This window comes from Sus scrofa, chromosome 9, assembly GCF_000003025.6.
Source record: "Sus scrofa isolate TJ Tabasco breed Duroc chromosome 9, Sscrofa11.1, whole genome shotgun sequence".
NCBI lineage: Eukaryota > Metazoa > Chordata > Mammalia > Artiodactyla > Suidae > Sus > Sus scrofa.
Window position 1 is genome coordinate 136,602,843 of NC_010451.4, and position 20,449 is coordinate 136,623,291.

At 58.5% G+C, this 20,449-nt stretch overlaps 1 protein-coding gene across 13 annotated transcripts in view; it reads right to left on the minus strand.

Annotated features, from left to right (window-relative positions):
* Window positions 1–20,449, minus strand: part of GRB10 (growth factor receptor bound protein 10) — a 162,190-nt gene that overhangs the window by 22,480 nt on the left and 119,261 nt on the right. For 12 of the 13 annotated variants that reach the window (XM_021101958.1, XM_021101955.1, XM_021101957.1 and 9 more), the window contains 6 exon segments: window positions 15,325–15,481; window positions 9,251–9,366; window positions 8,191–8,259; window positions 6,547–6,684; window positions 4,884–4,994; window positions 3,096–3,194 (listed from right to left, as the gene is read on the minus strand). In XM_021101958.1, the coding sequence (XP_020957617.1) occupies window positions 3,096–3,194; window positions 4,884–4,994; window positions 6,547–6,684; window positions 8,191–8,259; window positions 9,251–9,366; window positions 15,325–15,481 (690 nt within the window). 13 annotated transcript variants of the gene reach the window in all.

Sequence of the window (20,449 nt, forward strand, 5' to 3'; positions counted from 1 at the left end):
GTGAGGCCAGGGATTGAAAACCCACAACCTCATGGGTACCAGTCGAGTTCTTAACCCACTGAGCCACAACGGGAACTTGGACCTTTATACTCCTGAGATGGGAATCTGAGTTTCCCTCCGTGTAAAGACAGTACGAAGGTTGAGGATCACGGTCAAAAAATGATTTGTGCTTTGAGCTCAGCTCCAGGCACGCAAAATGCATTTAAAATATACGCCGTACCTTGAGGAGCTGGGATCTCGCAGTGCACACCTGAGATGCAGCAGCACTCCACAGCTATCAGTGGAGAGGGAACCCAGCCAGCTGCCTGGGGGGGCATATGAGGCTGTACTTGAGGCCATGTCTCATCAGGACCCTAAGGACAGCACAGCCCCTCAAGTGTGAAGGGACTGAGACCGTGGCCCAGGTGCTGGTCTAGGTTCTCCTACAGGTCACACGGTGCAGGGCTTGAAAATTGCTTAAAACTTAGAGAAACTCTTTTTTTTTTTTTCAGAAAAAAAATGTAGTTAAATTTCTCCTTCCGTGGTTTTTTTTGGGGGGGTCAACTTTAAGGTTTCTTCTTTTTACAAAGATTGTGCATTTCCTACTTAAAATGCAATAGCAGGTAGATACACACAGTATGGCTTCACTTTTCCCATTTTAGAAATTACTGGGGGAGTTCCCATTGTGGCACAGCAGAAATGAACCTGACCAGTATCCATGAGGACACAGGTTCGATCCCTGGCCTCACTCAGTGGGTTAAGGATCCGGCGTTGCCATGAGCTGTGGTGGAGGCTGCAGAGGCTGCTTGGATCTGGCGTGGCTGTGGCTGCAGTGTAGGCCGGCAGCTGCAGCTGTGATTCGACCCCTAGCCTGGGAACTTCCATGTACTGTGGGTTCAGTCCTAAAAAAGCAAAAAAAAATTTTAAAAAGAAATGACTGGGTTTATGCGCCTTCCTGAATTTCCTCCTGATGCACCCTCTCCCCCATTTCCACCTGTCTGGTGGCGCAAAGCCAGGTGGCCGTGTTCGTGAGTCCACACCAGGTGGCAGTGGCTGGACTCAGGCACCACGTGGCACAGCAGGTGGGTGGGGGCGGGGCTGGGTCTCCCAACTGCTTCAGGGCAGACAAGCGCTTTGAAGATGCTGCAAAAGACACCTGAACGAATGCTGAAACTGCACATGGGTGTGAGTAACTGGCCTGCCTGCCAAGGGTTTCTGGCTCTGCCTTTTTTTTTTTTTTTTAAGGCTGCACTTGTGGCATATGGAAGTTCCTGGGCCAGGGGTTGAATGGGAGCTGCAGCTGCCTGCCTATACCACAGCCACAGCAATGCAGGTCCGAGCTGCAACTGCGACCTACACCACAGCTTGGGGCCACACTGGATCTTTCACCCTCTCAGTGAGACCAGGGATCAAATCCTCATTCTTATGGACACTATGTCGGGTACTTAACACACTGAGCCGCAGCGGGAACTCCTGGTTCTACTTCTGAGTCAAGCGACAGCCCCTGGGGTTGGGAGGGACCAGGCGAGCAGTCTGGACCTGCGACTGTGTGTGGAGGTGACGTGTGTCATCCACTGGGGATGGGAGACCCCGGGGCTCTGCCGTCCCTTCCTGGTCAAGACAAGGCCACGCTCCCGCCACACCCCCTACAGGTGGTTTGCTCAGGTCAAAGGGCTCGGGACAAGGGAACCACTTCCAGAACGGGATGGGTCTGGGGCTTCCTGGAGACTCTAGGGGAGGGTGACATGTGTGTCTTAGAAACGGAGTTTGGAGCCGAAATGTTGGGTTCCTAGTGCTGGCTCTGCCACACGCCGGCAGCCATGTGGGCCATGATGCCATGGGCTTCGGGTCTGTCGCCTGTACCAGCCTCGTGCCCGCACATCTAAACAGGCGCTTCCATTCCCCGCCGCCTCCAAATGCGGTGGACCCCTACGTGCTGTTCTGCACGTTGCTTTGGTATTGTCGCTAGCAGGCCCTGGACAGTCTCCCACCGCAGAGCCCCGAGGGAGGCCTGCTCCTCTTCCAGCGGCAGGAGCCCTCGGAGTGCGCATCCTGTAACTCGGGAGCAGTCCCTAAGCAGGGACGTTCGGGTCCCGAACCAGCCTGTGACGAGCAGCCCACGACACGCGGTACCTACACCGCACGGCACGCTCTCCTCCGTCCCAGCACAGTGCCGCCTACGCTGGAACTCTCTTCTGTGCATCGGTGACAATCGTAAAACAAAGTGACGGACGTGCTGGGCGAGACGACCCCCCCCACCCGCTGCATCTCCCAGCGGCCTCTAAGCTCAGCCTCCCCGTCTCCTCAAGTGGCGCCGCCTAGAGCCTCGGACCTGCTGGCGCCCGGGGAGGTGCCTGGACCACTGAGCATGTCGCCCACAGCTCGGCAAACACGCTTCTCCAGACCCGACGTCAGCCAAGTTCGTCTTGTCAACGAAAGGGCACCTCACGGGGACTTGACGTTCCCAGGAGTTCCAGTCACATGCCGTGTGTGTGCAAAGGCACCTTCTGGGGGTATCAAAGGGAGATGAGCCCCTTCTCTGCGCGGAGCACCCAAGGGCGTGCGAACCACCTCGCAGCTCCTGGCAGTCGCTGTCCGGCGCTACTCCACGCCGGGGTCCAGAAGAGACGTTTCCCTTGGGATTACTGGCAGGGGCCACCTTTGCCTCGAGACCCGAGGGAGACCCGCACAACTCACCCGTGTCCCTCCTGCCCTACAAAGCACAGCGTGGCCCGCTGCCCAGCCCCAAATGCCAACAGTGCCAGGGTCACGAACTGACTCCAGCCCCGCTAACGAAAAGCCTCTGTGGGAAGCTTCTGAGACCCTGAAAAATGTGTGAGGACCCTCGGTTACTACAGCCCGGTGACAAAACATGGGAGAGTGACAGGCATCTTCCATGAGGGATGTGCACGGATGCCACTGTGACCGTGGGGCCGACGTGTGCTGTGACCACAGAGCTGAGGCTCCCAGTGACCACAGGGCTGACCCACACACGGTGACCACGGGGTGTGCACGCGCACACACACGCGCACGCTGTGACCCCAGGGCTGACGTGTGCTGTGACCGCAGAGCTGACACACAGGTGCGCACACACACACTGACCGCGGGGCACTGACCTTGAGGAGCCTGAAGGCCGTCATCCAGCACGTCCGGCTCTGCTCGTCCTCGGCGCAGAGCAAGCGCAGCTCTTTGGCCTCGGTCCTGACCCTGTTGGGCTAAAGGAGGGAGAGGAGGAAGGCCCGTGAGTGTCGCGGGGCATCGGGACACGCGCCCCGTCCCGCGAAGGCAGGGCTGGGTCCCGCACACTGCACGACCCGCCAGGCACCCGGACAGCACGCGCAGGGGTGCACACACCTGCCGTGAGTGTCGTCACGGCTCTGAGGGCGGACGGGCCCTGGGTGGATGTAGCCCCTTATGCTTCGACTGGGTGGCCAGCCGCCCTCCCACAGGGGGTCTCGGGAGCTGAGCAGGGAAAGCCAGCCATCAAGGCGGGGGTGTGATGGGGACGAGGGCGGGGAACTCTGCGCGGAAAACACTGATTCCAGGAGGGAAGGCCGGCCCTTCCGTCGCCTCCCAGGAAGGACGAGGAGGCCACCACCGCAAGGCCAGGGGGTGGGGTGCGGAGCCGGTTGGGGGAGAGGCCCCCGGGCTCAGGGCTCATAGAGCATCTGGGGGTCCCAGGGACGACCCTGTCCAAAGGCCCAGGGTGACACTGACGTCGCCCAGAGGAGGTACTGAAGCGGTTGAGCCGCGGAGCTGAGCGGGGTCACGGGCCTGGCAGGAGCCCAGAGACAGAAGGGACCGAGAACTCGAGGCTTTTGCGTGGCTGGGTCGCCATGGCGACCCTCCGATCCCACCCCTGAGAGGCGGTGCTGGGGTGGACACTGGCCCAGCTCGCCCCCTCGGGAATCTGGAGTGGGGAGAGGGGGCCCTGGACAACAACCCCTCCTGCGGCCCAGACGGTGGGAGAAAGAGACTGCAGGCCTGCAGAGGAAGAGCACAGCGCGTGGGCCAGAGGGAAGGGGCGGCCGGCTTCCAGCAGCGGCCCGTGCACCTCGGCCTTCAGCTGGTTTGAGGTCAGCTCCTGTTGTTACCCAGAGAAGCTTCATTGAATGAAGCAGAAAACGGTATTTTGGGAAGGAATGGGCTCCCTGGGCCTGCCTCCTTGTCGGGCTCAGAAGTGAGCCCGGCTGGAGACTCTGGGTTTGCTTACTGACTGCTGGATGTGGGCAGGGGGCTGCTCAGTTCCGGCCCTGTAAGGCCCTGGGAAGACTCAGGAAGAAGGCTGGGGTGGAAGGCCTAGCAGGGCGTCTGGTGCAGCGTGGGCAGTCCGTGAAATCTGCTCCGAGAGTCGTAAGGACAGGCATCACCACAGCCTCACTGGGGAGAGGAGTGAGCCCGCCAGAGAAGGCTGTGTGTGCGTGCACACCTGTGTGTAGGCGTGCACATGTGTGTGTGTCCCCACAGGGGTGTGTGCGCGCATGTGTGCATGTGTGAGCCTACGTGTGAGCATGTGCCCTTCCACGTGTGCAGAGGGAGGGCAGTGCTTTGGTCACCCCTGGCCTCCTGTCCCAGAGACTAGAGTCCACACAGAAGGCATCAGCTCACTTAGTAGTGAAGTGTCACTGGAGCCCACCCAGGTGACAGGCAGGGGGTCCCTAAGCCGCCAGGCCTGCGACAGGCACTGCCCATCACGGACTCTGCGTTTCCCCGAGCATCTGAGCTATTCAAGGACGGATACATCACAAGCACACAAGAAATATTTTATATGGATGAATAAATACAGTATGAAATTGTTTCTGTTTAAAAAAAAAAAGCAGCAACCAAGAGAGGTCCCTGACTTAATTCCAAAGTGCCCAGCAGGATGGGGACAGTGCAGCCTGGAAGGGCTGCGGGTAGGGTACCTTGATGCAGAAGCCGTAGTCCGTGGGGGCGCCGTACTGCTTCCTGCCGGCGATCAGGGAGAAGATGCTGCTGTCCTCCAGGTCGGCCAGCAGCTGCAAGTGTCTGGGCTCCTGCAGGAAGGAAGGTCAGGTGTACCGGGGAGAATTTCCCAGCACAGAGAGAACAAGTGTTCCCCGTCTTCGCCAACAGAGGGCAGTCTCGGCGCGCTGCCGACGCCTCTCCCCTCTGAGAGTCCACGGATTACAGCATCTCCTAAACTAAGTGCGAAGTGAAAACCACATTCCTCCAGCCCCCGCCAAACCCCCCCGCCCCTTCCCAATTCTCAGGCAGAAGAGGGTTCCAACGTATGCGACTCTCTGCCAAGTCAAAGCGCCACAGCCTAATGTTCGAAGAGAAAGCCGGGAGAAGATCTGCAGCCAGAGCTCAAAGGCAGGACCCACTCCACCTTGGCCCTGCCGCGCGAGCAGAGTCCAGGCGTGCCTGCAATGCTCCCACCCACAGCTGGCCCCTCCTCGGCCTCCTCAACGCTCCATCCCATGTCTGTTTCCTGCTCTAGGCTGCAAACGTCCCCGGGTTCAGCACACCCCACATGGGGCTGGGAGATAAGGCGGTTACCCTCTCCCCACCGTGAGAAGACCTGCATCTGCGGATGGAGGGCAGGCTGGCAGTGCCTACTCTGGGGCCCTGCTCCTCCTCTCTGGTCTGCGCCTTCTCTCCAGCTCACTGCCCTTCTGGCAGCCACACCCCTTCCCTCTGGTGGCCACGCCCCTCTCTCTGGGGCCACGCCCCCTCTCTGGGGCCACGCCCCTTCTCTCGCTTAAGCCCACAGGGCGGATTTCCCAGAGCAGCCCCAGGGCCCCGGATGCCAGGCCAGCACCTTCGCCTGGGGTCCCCTTCTTCTTTGTCCTCTGCAGGTACAGAAGAGACCGCAGCTCTTGGATGCTAAGTGCGTGGCCAGGGTCTGCTGATTACGCCCCCAGGGCAGGCACTTGGACTTGACAGGAAGGAGTAGGTCAGTGGTGCAAAGCCACCAGGAGACCCGGCCAGACAAGCCTGCAGCACCCCAACTCTCCCTGGAGGCCGACAGGCTGTTTCCCTCCCTCACCTCCTCTTCCCACTGGGGAAACACACAAAACTGCAATTTATTCCGTAAAATAGCTACAACAACATGTATTAGATTGGCATTAGCGTGGCAAAAATCTATCAAATATCCTTACGGCTTAGATGCCAATTCCCAAATTATGGAAACTAAGCCAGCATCTTCCAAGGGACTCAGGCAGCCAGGAGGCTCTGCTCCCAGCCCGCAGGAGGAGCCGGCTGGCCAGCTGGGGGATGGGGGAGCGACACCGCCCTGGGGCTGTGTTAGAACTTCTAGTTTGCCAGGCAGGGCTGTGTACCAGGAACTCTGAGTTTAGTTTAATGGCATGAGCTAGGAGGAGCCCAAGGTGCATGTTATTTTATTTATTTCTCTTTTTTCATTTTTTTAAAAAGTTTCACTAGAGTTGATTTATGATGGTGTGATAATTGCTGTACAACGAAGTGGGGCAGTTATACGTGTAACACACCCATTCCCTTTCCAAGGCGCATTTAAAACAAAGCCCACGTTCACCCTGAGCGCCCCCAGCCTGGCGGCACTGGCGGTCCCGCTGTGTTTCATCTCACCTTCGAAGCGCCCTTCGTGGAGCAGTAGAGGCCTGATCTCCGCAAACACACGTACAGCTTCTTCCACGATTTCCTTCCCAGCTCCTTCACGTGCAAAAACCCTTGAATCTCAGGACAACTACTGGAGTTCAGAAAATTCTGTTGAAGGGCATATTTTAAAAGTCAGGTAATGCTCATACAAAATTATTAAAGCAGCTGTGCTACCAGCATCACTGACACTGGACCGTTGTATTCATTACTAAAATACTCTTTTTGGGTCAGAGTGTTTTCAAATTGTATTTTTCCTTTCAAAAGGCTTAAAAATCCCATGTAGATGGCTGTTGCCTAAAACATAATTAGTATTTAATCGCACCCAAGCAAAAGGAGCTAATGCTGAGAGAAACCACGAAGCCATAAATCTTCTAATGAGACGGTACATTTAAGGACCCTGCCCTTTACTCTGGCTTTCTGTAAAGCCTTCCGTCTGGTCCTCAGAAGTGCCAGCAGCACTGATCAGGGGCACAGTGGGCTGGGAGCAAGCATCTGGCTGACCACGTGCCCTCCAGAGCAGGCTGGGTACCTGGAGGAACAATGCCTGGCGATGGCCCACTGTCCCCAGCTCCCACCGGCAGCACGTCTTTCTTCAGGTCCAGGTGGGCCAGCAAGGCTGGGGGAGGACCCTGGGGTCCTCTGCATGACCGAGAGGGACACAGCTCCTCCCACAGGGGCAAGGGCCATGTGGCAGGTCCTGATGCCCCTGAGGCCGTGCTCCTGGGGTCACCATGCATGTTCGCCAGGCCCCAGGCTGCCTCCGGGAGGCACCTGAAGAGCAGGAGCCACTGCACAGGCTGCGGTACCCAAGCACCGACAGCTCTCGCCCCGAGCAGACAGGTGCTCTGGTCTGGGGGCTTTCCGGAAGAGCCCACCAGGCCGAGCACTGAGACGCTGAGCTCCGGAGGCAGCAACACAGCAGGCGAGGCAGGGCTCAGGGCAGAACCCGTGGCAGTACCTTGCAGGACTTTTCTCTAGTTTAGGTGCCACCTGGAAAGTGCCGGGTACCTTGGTGAATGGTTAATTCTCCATGTAACACACTGTTAAGGACACATTTTAGGGGTGCAGAGTCACAGCCTGACTTCCCAGGAAGAGCACGAGTCAGCAAGGAGCCCAGGAGGCACCCGGAGGCCCTTCCCCAGTGGGGCAGGGGATGGCTGAGTTTAGTTGGAACAGACTTAAAAAGCACAGAAACAATTAAGACAGGTGCCCTGGCTTTTAGAGAAGAGTCAGCTACTTTTAAAAGATTTATGCCCACCCAGTCATTTTTCACCATGAAGTGGACCCAGAATTTCTATAGCGATTTCCAGGGACTCAGGCTGGCAGATGGGGGCGTGCACAGAGAACACGGGAGCTGTGGCTGCCCCATCCCGCCCTCCGGCTCCCATGGCCTCTCAGTCGGAGGAAGTTTATCCTGCTAATAAGTGCTTGTTTCGCTCTGAAGCAGCCTGGCTACACACAGCTTTCCCCAGTCAGCACTTGTTTCTGGTTACTCTAAACTCCACGAGAAGCCAAGGCTCATAAGTGAGTAAGAATGCACCGGGGACCCAGCCCAACGCAGCTGAAGAACCATCTATGCAGAGACTGCGGCAGAAGCCCCTCCCAGCCCAGTACCTGCAAAAGCTGGGTCTGACTGCCGTTGGACTGCTGGCACCAGGTAACCATCTGTTCGGGGAAGAAATTCTAGGACACGGGAAAACGGAGGGGTTCAAGGTTAGCTTACGAGTGGCGAAAAGCAAACTTGCAGGTATGCCAGTCCTAAAACACTACAACTGTGTACCATTTCTATTTAAAAAGCAGTCTTTTTAGTCCTTTACCACACGATGGAAACGCCTCCTTCACTCAGCTGCATCTTTCCTCAAACACTGGATCAAGTCTGGGGCATCCGTTATGTCCACTGGGCATCACGCGGCCAGTGCACCAAGCAGACAAGGCTGGCACTCGGCCAAACTCAGGGACACAGTGCTTGGCAGGAGGAAAAGGACTCCGAAACCGGGAGCCGTGCACAGGGACGTCAAGAGGCTTTTCCCGGTGTGCTCCCCAAGCAGTTACCAAATCTCTTCCTTTTAGTAAGAACAGCAGCCAGACTCTCGGAACCAGAGGTGGACAACAGCTCGTCCCCCCGCGTCGCTGCTGTTGTGTCTCAGGATGAAGATCAGGGTTCCTGCCACGGCCCAAATGGGGCTCCCAACCCTGATCCTTCACAGGGCAGGTGCCCACCTCCCAGAAACAGGAGGGAAAAAAAAAAAAAAAAAAGAAAGAAATCAAGGAGACCAGAGCTCAGCATGCCTGGACGTTGGTATCCCTCCATAAGTAATCCCCAAATAATACCTGTTATTTGCAGAGAAACACGAGTTTTTATTTTACGGAGCATCTGCCCAAGTTGCTCCGAATTCATGACCTTTTAAAATAACTGGAAAAGCCTGCCCCTCCCCCATGTAGAGACTGACCCCCTTCCCCATGGTCACCTCTGGGCAGGACAAAGCCACTAGCTGAGTGTCAGAGAGGAGTTTCGGGCCGGGACGGCTTCATTAAACAGCAGCTCAGATCCTGGCCGCCTCCTGCCCCCTCCCGCTTCCTGCACAGTGATTTTATGATCTGCTCCCATGAAACCCCAGGATAAACTGCAGGATCTCAGGAGTTCCAAACCCCAAGCCAAAGAGGGAAGACTCACCGTGGGATTTTTGAAAAACTCATATTTCGCGTAATTCTTCCGGAATAAAAATTTGCTTTCGCTCGCCAGCGTGTGCTGCACCTGGGTCACCCGCTCGTGGTCTTCCAGGCCCCTTTCTGCAGAGAGAGGCTCGGGTGAGGTGAGCCGGGCAGAACCTCCGCGGAGCCTCACAGAGCCCGGCGGACCTGCGGCTCCTCTGACCACCGAGAGCGCAGAGGAGCTCAAGAGCCGAAAGCAGCTGAAACCTGTCTCCAGGGCTAAGAGGCGCACACCCGCGTCTCAGGACCCACAGCGGGAGGCCCTCGGGTCTGTCCTCACTTTGCTGCCATCTCCACTTGGCACCATTTGGTTTGAGGAGTCGGTAAAGACTCTTGGGAAACGCTTTTGCCTTCAAATTAAGAAATTTCAACTCTTGTAAAGAACAGGGACTCTACCCGCTGGGAAAACAGCCTAAGAGGAAGAACAGCGGGAGGGCTGTGGGCGAGGGAGGAGGATGCCCGGTGGGTGGGCAGAGGGGCGGCAGAGACAGAAAGGCTTGGGTTTCATGAAACTCAGTTAGTTGCCTGAAAGGGGGGAGAGCGAACGGGGATGCAGGTGGGCAACCCCCAGGCGGCCCGTGCCCGCACCCATCTGTGAGCTAGAGTCCAGGCCACACACACGTCCTGGGGCTGGACTGCGTGGTTGGGAAGGACACACACGTGGCACAGCACTTGTGCGTGTGCACACGCGTGCGCGCACACACACACACTTCAGTGCAGGAACGTGCGGCACCATCGCCCTGGGACGGGTCTGGCTCCACGTGGCGCAGGAGCCGCACGCCCATCTCCCTCGAGCTGCTCTGACGGGCAGCGGGGAACTCACTGTGCTCCACAAAGGGGTCAACCACAGGAGCAGCCCCAGTGTGTGCGAACCGACACCCACATGGCAGAGAAGGAGAGGCCACGAAACTGACACAGAAGGCCGGGTCGGCCCTCCAAGCCGCCACCTCCACTCATGCGGCCAGGGCCGAACCCCCAGAAAGTGTCGTCCCCAAGGAAGGACCGAAAGGATTTCTAAGTCAAAGCCGTCTCGGTACGTGGGAGAAACCCTGCCGACAGAGGACGCGGTCACCGGGGCACTGGGCTGAGCGGTCACGTCGGCACACAGATTCCGCAGTAAAGACAGACATGGGTCAAGCCCAAGTCTCCTCCCCAGACAGACAGGAAGCTCAGGCACCCCAGGAAGGGCCAGGCCTGACACCTCCTGTGACCCACGGGCAGGTCCACTGGCCCCTGACTGCGGGGGCAACCGGCCAGCAATTCCGGAACCAGACCCTGCCCTGCCTCCCGGACAGGAGCGGAGGCGCAACCCGAGAGCCCCTGCAACAGCTGTGTCTGCTCCCAACACGGAGCAGCGTCATTCATGTCAAACAAGGGCCCTTCCTCGAGATTTTTATTCAGAGAAAAGTATTTCTGTAGTTATAAGGGGAAAAAAACCAACCCAATAACCTGCTGGTGGTTGTTTTATAGACTTTATCTTTATACCAGGTAAGGAGAAATCAATGGGGGGGAGGCAGGGGCCACTCAGTCGGGACGGGGCAGGTGTCCACCGGCTTGACGGGGGCCCCCGGCCGGCGTAACGAAGGCAGGCTGAGGCGTCAGCACCCCCTGCCCCAGCTCCTCACAGCCCCCCACCACCCGGCAGGGCCCATGTGGCAGAGACGGGCCTGCAGTTGCAACAGCACCCAGGACGCTCCCCGCTCCGGCCGGTGTGAGAGCATCATGGGCTCAAGGACCAGCGCTCCGAAAACACCCTGGCTTCTGCATCCCCTGATAAGCAGCCCGCTGGCTTGCTGTCTACCTGAGCGGCCAAAGGAGTCCCTTTGGTGCCTTTCAGCGCTAACACACACGGAGACAAGACGGAGAAGGAGCGGCCTGCAAGGGTGGCCCCGAGTGCCAAGGCTGAATGTGGACAGCTGCCTGTCCCTGGACCCGTCGACACCTGCCCACATCAGGGTCTGCATGTGCCCGGGACAGCACAGGGCAGCCGCCGCGCCCTCCTCACCCGACCAGTGAGCAGCCCAAGAAGGGGCTCCTGCCTCCGCCGAGGTCTTTCATCCCAAGTCACACAACAGACGTCCCAGATCCTTCAGCCACAGGACCTGGCTGTGACCCGCTTCTCTTTCCGGGGCTCCAGGCTCACTTCCGCTCCAGCCTCTCCTGCTCACCTGTCCTGATGCGGGGCCTGCAGGGAGGGACCCTGTACCCCAAGGGTGGAGGGGACGTGCCGGCCCACCTTCAAGTTCACAGGGGCACCAAGATGCGGTTTTCACACCAAAGTTCCTGTTTCTTGAAATTCTTCTAAAAAAGTCTGTGAACTTGAGGCACTGCAGGCTGGTTGTTTAACAGCCCTCGGTCCTCTGCGTGTGAGGGCGTCCTGGCTGGAGCAAAGCCCTCCAGACCTGCACACCTGCTTGAGGCAGACAGCAGGGCAGCGCTTCCCAAAGTGACGGCGCCTCTCGGCCCCTCCGGGTGGGACTCTGGGCTGTCCGGGGGCACTGGCTGGGGACGGTGCTGCCACGTCTGAGGGCCAACACAAGACACCAAGGCCGAAATATCCTCATCAGGTGGGACCTGGAAGCCCCCTGACAGCTGGAGACCAGGAAAGGTACACGCTCAGGCGGGGGCTCGGCACACGGACGCGTGGTGACCTGAGATGGGGACCGCCAAGGACTCTGCCCAACCTTTCAAACCACCGAGGGGTCCAGGACCAGGACCACTGGAGCCGGCAGGGGGTACCAGGAGGGCCACCGGAACTGGCTCTGGCAGCCAGCGTGGTCAGAGAGGGCCCTGCCAGCCAGAGACGCGGCCTGCCAGGCTGGCAGCTGCCACCGTTCCTGCCCCTCCGTGAGTGAGACGCTCTTGCCCCATGGGCACCTTTGGGGCTGCAGCCCTCCTGCTGGGGGAAAGGAAGCCACCTCAGAATGGCTGTCTTGGGAGCTGCCCCCACCTCCCAAATCCCTTCTGGGTGTGAAAGGATTAACAGCGTTAAGGTGTAGCATCTTAGCTGCAAGGATCAGCGCAGTATCTGTGCTTGAAAACCCTCAAATTCTGAAGCTCTGCACAGACTCCAAAGCTGCCAGGCGAGGCAGGCGCCCCCCCCCCATTACTGGGGGAACCACCACAAGCATCTCTCCCTCTGGCCTGAGCCAGCAGCCTCGATTGTGTGCAGGTCCCGGGAGCAGCCCCAACACACACCCCATGGGACAGGGACTTCCTAAAGGGAGGATCAGTGACGGGGGGCGGGGTGGGGGGGTGGGCTGCTGGCTCTGCCCTGAGAACAGGGAGTGGCAGACGTGTGTGCCAGGACCCAGGAACATGCCCGGAACACTGCCCGTCAGAGGACACTGCCCACCCTACCCAAGCGGTTTATGCCACCACACCTGTGCTCCTGGGAGCGGCGCCCCCAAAGCCCTGCCCACGGGGGGTCTGAACAGGGTCCGGGGCCTGCCTTTTCCCCACTCCTGGTGTCTGGCCACGAAACACCAGTGGACAGTGGAGGGGAGGGGATTCTCGCCTATAACAACCTGAATGAAAAAGAATTCCATGTCAGGCGTGGATCGGGACGAATGGGCAGGGCACACGGAGGGCGGGGGTGCGGTGAAGCCCTTCCGAGCGGCGGCGGCGGTCTGGTGCCCCAGGCGCTGACCTGAGGGGCGGCGTGGCTCGGCTCCGACACCTGCCCAGCCCTCCACGGAAGCCAGCGCGTCCCTGTGCTGCTCACGAGAAGGGAGCCGGTGGCAGAAGGTGAGGAAGACGCTTCCGAGGGGATGTCAGGGCACCGCCCCTCAGCTCCCAGATTTCTAGGTTAAACAGGATCCGAAATTTGATCCCGATGTTCTTTTTCACTTTCCCACCGTTCCACTTGCTCTTCTTCTGCCCCTTTTCTCTGGGTTTTATAACCACCTCCCATCCCCCGAAGGGGCCTGCATGAATCCGTCTGTGAAGAGGAGAAGGAACAAAGACGAGCACAGCCCGGACACTGCGTGCGCGGCTCGCATTGCCCCTGTGGCTTCCTCGGAAGACACTGGACTTCGCGCAGCTGAGCCCTTCCCGAGGTTAACGTGTCCAGTTTCTTCTCTACTCTGTGACATTCAAGAAATCAAGCGCTACTTGAACGAAGCTTCCTTAGGCAGTGTTCTAGGTATCGGCTCCTGTTTCACGTGTTCTCTGCTGTTTTCACGCATCGCAGGTATTACAACAGCTGCAGAAGCTTCTTCCATCGTTTCTCTCAAATTAAATGCACAGACTTTTGAGTAAGCCTTCAGCAATATTCATTAAACTTGGGTCCAACTATGCTGATGCATTTTTTAAATTAATCATATACATGTGTGTGTGAGGGCCTATATAAGCACGTGTGTGTGTGTGTGTATGTGCACATACAAACTGCAAGGTTCTGACTTTTTTTTTTATGGCCACGCCTTCAGCACATGGAGGTTCCCAGGCTAGGGGTCGAATCGGAGCTGTAGCTGCCGGCTACACCACAGCCACAGCAACTCAGGATCCGAGCTGCATCTGCGACCTACACCACAGCTCATGGCAATGCCAGATCCTCAACCCACTGAGTGGGGCCAGGGATTGAACCTCAGTCCTCATGGATGCTTGTTAGATTCATTTCTGCTGAGCCACGACGGAACTCCAAGGTTCAAACTATTTTAACTTCCAAATTACTTGCATGTCAAGAGGCACTTCTGGTGGCCCCAGGACCTCTAGGGGTCACTCATGGATGTCCCGCACTGGAGCTTGCCAGCCAGTTTCCACCGAGCAGTGGTGTTACTGGTCACTGCACTGTGGCACTACTTAATGTACCCGCGGGAGGAGGCCGCTGGCGACAAAGGGGACAGCCTCTGTTGACACACAAGTACCCTGCAGATCCACAGTGATGGGAAAGAAATCAGAAGGTGTTTCCTAGGGCGGCTAGAACACAAGTCTTCAAGCAAGGCCCACCCAAATATGCCTCGTATTCTGTAGGCTTAGACTGTACAGTGTGAGTTGCAAGAATGCTATTTAGTGAAGGGACCAGATTTAATTTCAATTTACTAGTCTTTCTACAAAGGTTATGAGAAAACCTATAGGAAGACGTTTGCGAGCTGTGTCGTTTTTCTCTCCTTCTGGACATGGAAGAAAATATAATTACTGATTTAGAGAAAATCCTGGTTTTAAATATGTGCCTATGATTTTGTATGCATCGTATGTAATCCAGTAAAAATTTACATCGAAGTCTGAAAAGCTTCTTTACTTAAAATAAACCACCTAAGCAAAACAAAGCAAAAAGACCTCAGTAAGGTCTGCGAATGGTACACGTTCCAAAATGCTCTCTTGCTGTCCTGAACCACGCAGAGCCAGTGTGTAAGTCTCGAACTTAGATGACACTGCTCTACGGCCCGCGCCCATGCCTGGGGGCCTCCCCGTGCCCTCCTGCAGGCTGTCGCTGTGGCCGCCTGGCCCTGGCCCGTCGGGGGGAGAATCTGCTCTGTGGTGATGCCAGAACCGGCCCAGGGCCCCTCCACAAGTGTGCAGGGAGCCCCCATGTCTCTCACCGCCCAGACCTCCTGCTGAATCAGAGACCCTGCTTTAGTGTCTGAGCCCTTGGGAACCCCTGCTTCAACCATCCAAGAGCGAGATTCTGAAAGCACCAGAGGGGAGAGGAGTCGGGTGGAGGAAGGTGAGATTTTTAGGAGAAAGACAAGAGGCAGGAGGACAACACACAGACCACCTCCTACACTGGCAGGGGATACTCAGTGACCGTCGGCCGAGGGTGGTCTTCCCTTGATGTCACACCAAGTACCCAGTGCTGCTCCCCACAGGGTGCTGTTCTCCATCAGGCATTGCCCCTCCCTGGTGCTGCTCCCCACCTGGTGCTGCCCCTCCCTGGTGCTGCTCCCCACCTGGTGCTGCCCCTCCCTGGTGCTGCTCCCCACCTGGTGCTGCCCCTCCCTGGTGCTGCCCCTCCCTGGTGCTGCTCCCCACCTGGTGCTGCCCCTCCCTAGTGCTGCTCCCTCCCTGGTGCTGCCCCTCCCTGGGGTTGCTCCCTACCTAATCCCAGATGCGGGTGGTGCTCCACCAGCGTCCAGCTGTTGTCATCCACACAATGACTTCTATAAACCAGCAACTGGCACAGGTCCCTGGCTGTCATGTCCGCCAGAATCTCCACCACTTTGCACGTCCCATCTTCACTAAAGACTTTAACATCCTGCAACACAAGAAGGGGACACCTACAGATGAACAACTCTGGGTTTTCAGAAATAAACACTAACACGAAAGAAAACAGAAACAAGCATAGGCAGCAGGGCTCCCACACATGCATAACTGTGCTTCCAGGCAGCAGGCGACCCGAAGGCCGTGGGTCTGAGGACACGCCCATCCGCACCCCCGCCCAGAGCAGGCGGGATTACTACACTGCCCAGGGTCAGGGTATCTCGGGGACACTGGCCAGCTGGGGTGTGGGCTGCTTCTCCATAGCCTGTCTTGGGAAGTCCTGCTGGCGGTTTTGGGATTGGGTGCTTTGCAGGTGAACCAACTGTAGAAACAAAGCAACTGAAGCCTGCAGAAATCCCAACTTTGTCCAGCAGGTCTCTCTTCCTAGGTCCCCAGTGTACCCACTGCCCCCTCCTGCCCCCCCCCACCTCGTGTTCACTGGGGCTTAGGAAGGCGATGTGACTTTGCCGAAGCACAAAACACGCAGAAGAAGGGCAGAGTAAGGGCAGTCACGACATTCTCTGGCCACTTCCCCTTCGAAATGACACGCAGGCTCCATCTCCCCCGTACTGCTCAAAGCCGTCCCCTACGAGCAGCACCCAGGCCAGGGGATGCTGGCCAAGCCGAAATCCAGAGGACCCCAAACCCCCCTGCCCAGCCACAAAAGCAACGGGGCTGCAGCCTTTAGGGGAACGTGAGAGGCCTAAAAAAAATCTTACCTCAACAGCTCGGAAAAGGCAGTCAGAGGAGCAAGTCGGCATTTTAAACCGGGACTGCCTCTCGAAGGGGAGTTTGTCCCCAGCCTCTCCCAACTGTCCCGGGCAGGCAGGGCCCCCTCCAGACGGCCGCGGTGGGGACGGACCCTGGCGGGCAGGCGGTCTGGGCAGTGGGGACGTTCCTACTCGGCTCCGCAGGGAACCCAGCCGCTGGGGACCAATCAGGCCCCGGCCCGGGCCTGATGCAATCCTTCCCCACCGGCGCTCCTGCCCCGGGAGGAGGTGATGACAGCATGACCACAACACGCGGCTCAGACCGATACTCCAGAAGAATCCGGGCTCGCTTTCTCCCGGGGCAGCGAACCAGGAGCAGGACGCTCAGCCTGAGCACGTGTGTTCTCTGCACTCGGCCTCTGCCAAACCTCCTAGAATCCTGCAGCCCTGCAACCTGCTGCCACGTGCAACTTGGGAGCTGGTGCACCTGTGGCCCGAGTGTCAGCTGGTCCCAAGGCCTGGCTCCAGCGTGCTCTCTGTCCTTTTCCTGGTGGTTTTGAGTGTTTATTTCCACAGCGAGGTGTCTGGCAGGAGAGGGCGAGGTGCTGGGATGTGGTCCCACAAGGGTGGCACCTTCCCACAAAGACTGTCCCCAGCTGACTCAGAGCTCACGCAGCTGGCGGGAAGGCAGGCGCGGCCCGGGAACAGAGCTCTCCGGGGGGCAGGGTCACCGCTCCTGCCCAGCACGTCACCTCCTAGTCGGCGCCCCCCCCCCCGGGCTGGATCAGGACTGAGGGACCTGCTTCCGACCCACATCCACCTTCAAACCCCCCCCCTGTCTTTTCCGGAGTTTGTGTTTCACTCGGTGACAGGTCTACGGCTCCAAAACCCTGAATCTTCAGGTTCAGCGGACACGACTGAGTCTGAAAACAAACCCCATGGCCTCTAGATAAAAACTCTGTAAGAACAAATGCCTTTAATATAAAAGAAGAACGAATGTGGAAAATACACACGAATTCACACAATTCCTTCCACACATGGGGACGGTGTTACCCACGCGTCTCCTACGCGTGCGCCAGCGCAGCTTCCCGCGCCTGCGGGTCCCCCATTCTCCTTCCTTCCCCAGCTGCTAAGCGAGCTTATCCGCGATGACAGGGACACCCCCTTCTCTAGGAGGCCGAAGTTACACGCGAGTGCACCTCCCGCCTCTCCGGGCCTTTGCCTGCCCCCCCGTCAGCTGTGGCACCAGTTTTAAACCTTCTTCTCGGCCCCGCTGCACTTTGCGTTAAACGCTCTCCTCGCTTCTCTGTTGCCCCGAGGCCAGGCCCCAGAGGGCTATATATAGTGTGAGCGAGTATTAAAATCTAAGATGTGCTTTGTCACACGGCCATGTCCCCGGCTTTCAGACTCCCAGAGCCGCCAGCTGGCAGGACCTGCTGGGGGTGGGGGTGGGGGTGGGGGAAGCGGGGCCCGGGCTGCAGGCCTGGGACAGGGACACAGAGGGACACAGGCTCCTGGGACAGGACCCCGCATCGCGCACTGCCCTCGCTGCCTCTGGCGCAGAGCTGCCCAGCTGCCTCCCAACCTCACCAGGGCCGGCGGACCGCAGGTGAAACCAACCCCAAGACAGAAAACCAAGAACGCCGCCAAGCACACGAGCCACCTCGAACTGGGGGCACGGAGGGGCTGCAGAGCCCACATCTGTTACGGACACATAAAGCCTCTGCGCGCCTCCAAAGCCCACAGCTGCCAAAGGAGCACTTTGCACTGGGTCCGCAACCCCTTCTGTCAGCCCTGGGCGCTTTGGGGCTCGCTCTGGGGGCAAATCAGGCTTCTCTATCTCAGCCTTCAGGGCAGGGGGCCTCGGCTGAAGGAGGCGGGGTCCAGACCAAGGTTCCCGCGTGAGACGCGAGAGCAGCTTTCGAGGGCGGGACGCAGATGCTTCTCCCTCCACCCAGCAACACACAGCTCAGCCAGGAGCCCATCTCCACCGAGGGCACCAGTGCCTCCGGGGGAAGTGTCCAGGGAACACACAGACGTGGGTCCTGCCGGGATGGTGGGGGCTCGGCGTGCAGACCCCGCGGTGCCAGCCAGGCCCAGCCACTTCCTGACTCTGTGGCCCTATCATCTGTGACCCGCCTTGGCCGGGTGGGGCTTCTGCTGAACTGCTCTAGAGTCAGACCCCCTGCAATCTGGCCTCAGCACCCACTAGCTTGTGGGGACAGGCTGAGCGACCCCACCTCTGGCCTCACTCTCCTGGTCTGTAAAAGGGGTTGGACAGCAGCACTAGCCTACGGTGTCAGCTTGGCAAGGGCTAATGGGAGCCTCCCCTGGAAAGCTCCCAGCCACCTGTGCCTGCCTGCCCCCCCAACCCCCGCTGCGCTCGGACAGGCCAAGGAGCTGGGGACAAGGCAGGCTTCCGCTGAAGGCCCGAGACACCAGGGGCGGGGGTGGGCCCAGGGCCCTGATGCCACGACCCCCTCGGGTCTGCAGTGCCGAGAAAGCAGCCTCATGACAGCGAAGATGCAGCGGGAACAGGAAAGGCCAACCGCTGAATCCGCAATTTCCGTTTCCCCACCACAAAGGAAATTAAGAAAGTGATTTTAAAAAATAAAGCAGTAATACTAAAGGGGCCATGGTAATCTCGGCAGCCTGAGAGCCTCTCAGAGTCAGTGGGGGCAGGAAGGCTCTGCCAGGCTACCCAGCCCTCTGGCTGGCTTGGCACCGCAGCCTGTCCTAAAGCCTCGAAGCAGTTAAGGGGAGGCTCCATCCCTCCGGGAGCTCCCCTGTCGATTTTCCGCTTCGTGCAGAGAGAAGCACAAGCTCCCTGCAAACTGGAAGGAAGGCGTAAAGAACAATTAGGGTGGAGGTGCCATCATCTCCATGGCCTCACCCTGCACTCGGGATCCTGGCTTCTTGTCTCGTGGTCCCCAACAGATGGTGGGGGTCCCGACCCTGCTGCCACCCTCACTCCTGCTTCAGTCACTGGGCCCTCCCTGCCGCGGTCTTGCGGGCTTGGGATCTTGTGGGAATTCCATAGATTCCTCACTTGGGCTGAGATCAACCCATAAGACAGTAGGTAAAATGCTCTCAGCTCTTTGCCCCGGGCTGTCAGTGGGGCAGGCGGTCCCTGGGGGAATAGTGGCCTCTGGGTGCCTGGGCTGGGAGAGCAGACGGGCCCCAAGCCTGCAGAGAATCCTGGAGAGCCCGCGGAGTCTGAGCCAGGGCGCTCCGGCAGCTTTGTCTCAGCGCTTCATCACCGTACAACTTCTCAGTTCAAAAGCTCTCTGGGTCCTGTCTGAATGCATTTTTCAAAGCGAGGATGGAAACTAGGCTTTTCGGTAACTCTGGGTGCCTTCTCTAAACACAGGGGTAAACACTGCAGGAGAAACCAGGCTGTGATCCAAGGGCCAAGAGGGGGCCAACTCCGTGGAGCTGAGCCAAGGTTCTCGGCAGTTCTCTGGGCCTCAGCATGGGCACGAGCACATGGGCACAGCAGCGTCTGGCTGCGGGGCTGCTGGGGGTCAGCGGAGGCCCTGTGCTGCCGCAGGAACGTGGCTTTGCACTTCTTCCTCTGTGCAGCTCCAGGGGCCCTGCCAGGCTCGTTCCCCAGTTTCTGCTGTTTGCCTGTCGTCCCATGGTGGTGGGCGGGCGGGGGGGTGGGGAGCCAGCCGTGGGAGTCACTGACCACACTCCCACCACACCTGCTTCTCCTCCTCCTGGGGCACAGGCAGCTTCATCTGGCTCTCCCGGTGCAGCAGTGTCTTGCTGGTGCCTCTTCAGACCCTCCTTCCACCCGGCACCCCAATGTCGTCGTCTGCAAGGCTCCCTCTAGCTTCTAGGACCTGGTATTACAGGTGGGCTGTTGGGATCACGCGGGGGTGGGGGGGAGGTGCAAGTCTCTGCCACGAGCACCCCAAAATACGACAGGTGTCTTGTCCGTCCACCAGCCTGCACCATGACACATGCGAGAGCTGTGAAGGCTGGCGGATTGAGAAGTCGAGGGAAGGACTTGATTCGGGTGGAGGCGGCTTGTGGGTGCCCCTCTCTTCCTGTAAGGACAGGGCGGCGGCTTCCAGGATGGGCTAAGTCAGGAGGGCAGGACCACAGAATGTGGAAGTTCTCTCGCTCTCTCTCTCACACACACACACACACACACGCGTGCACGCACACACACACACACACAAACACATGCATACACACACGTGTACAGCGGACCCTTGGCAAATGTGAGGATTAATCTGAGTATACAG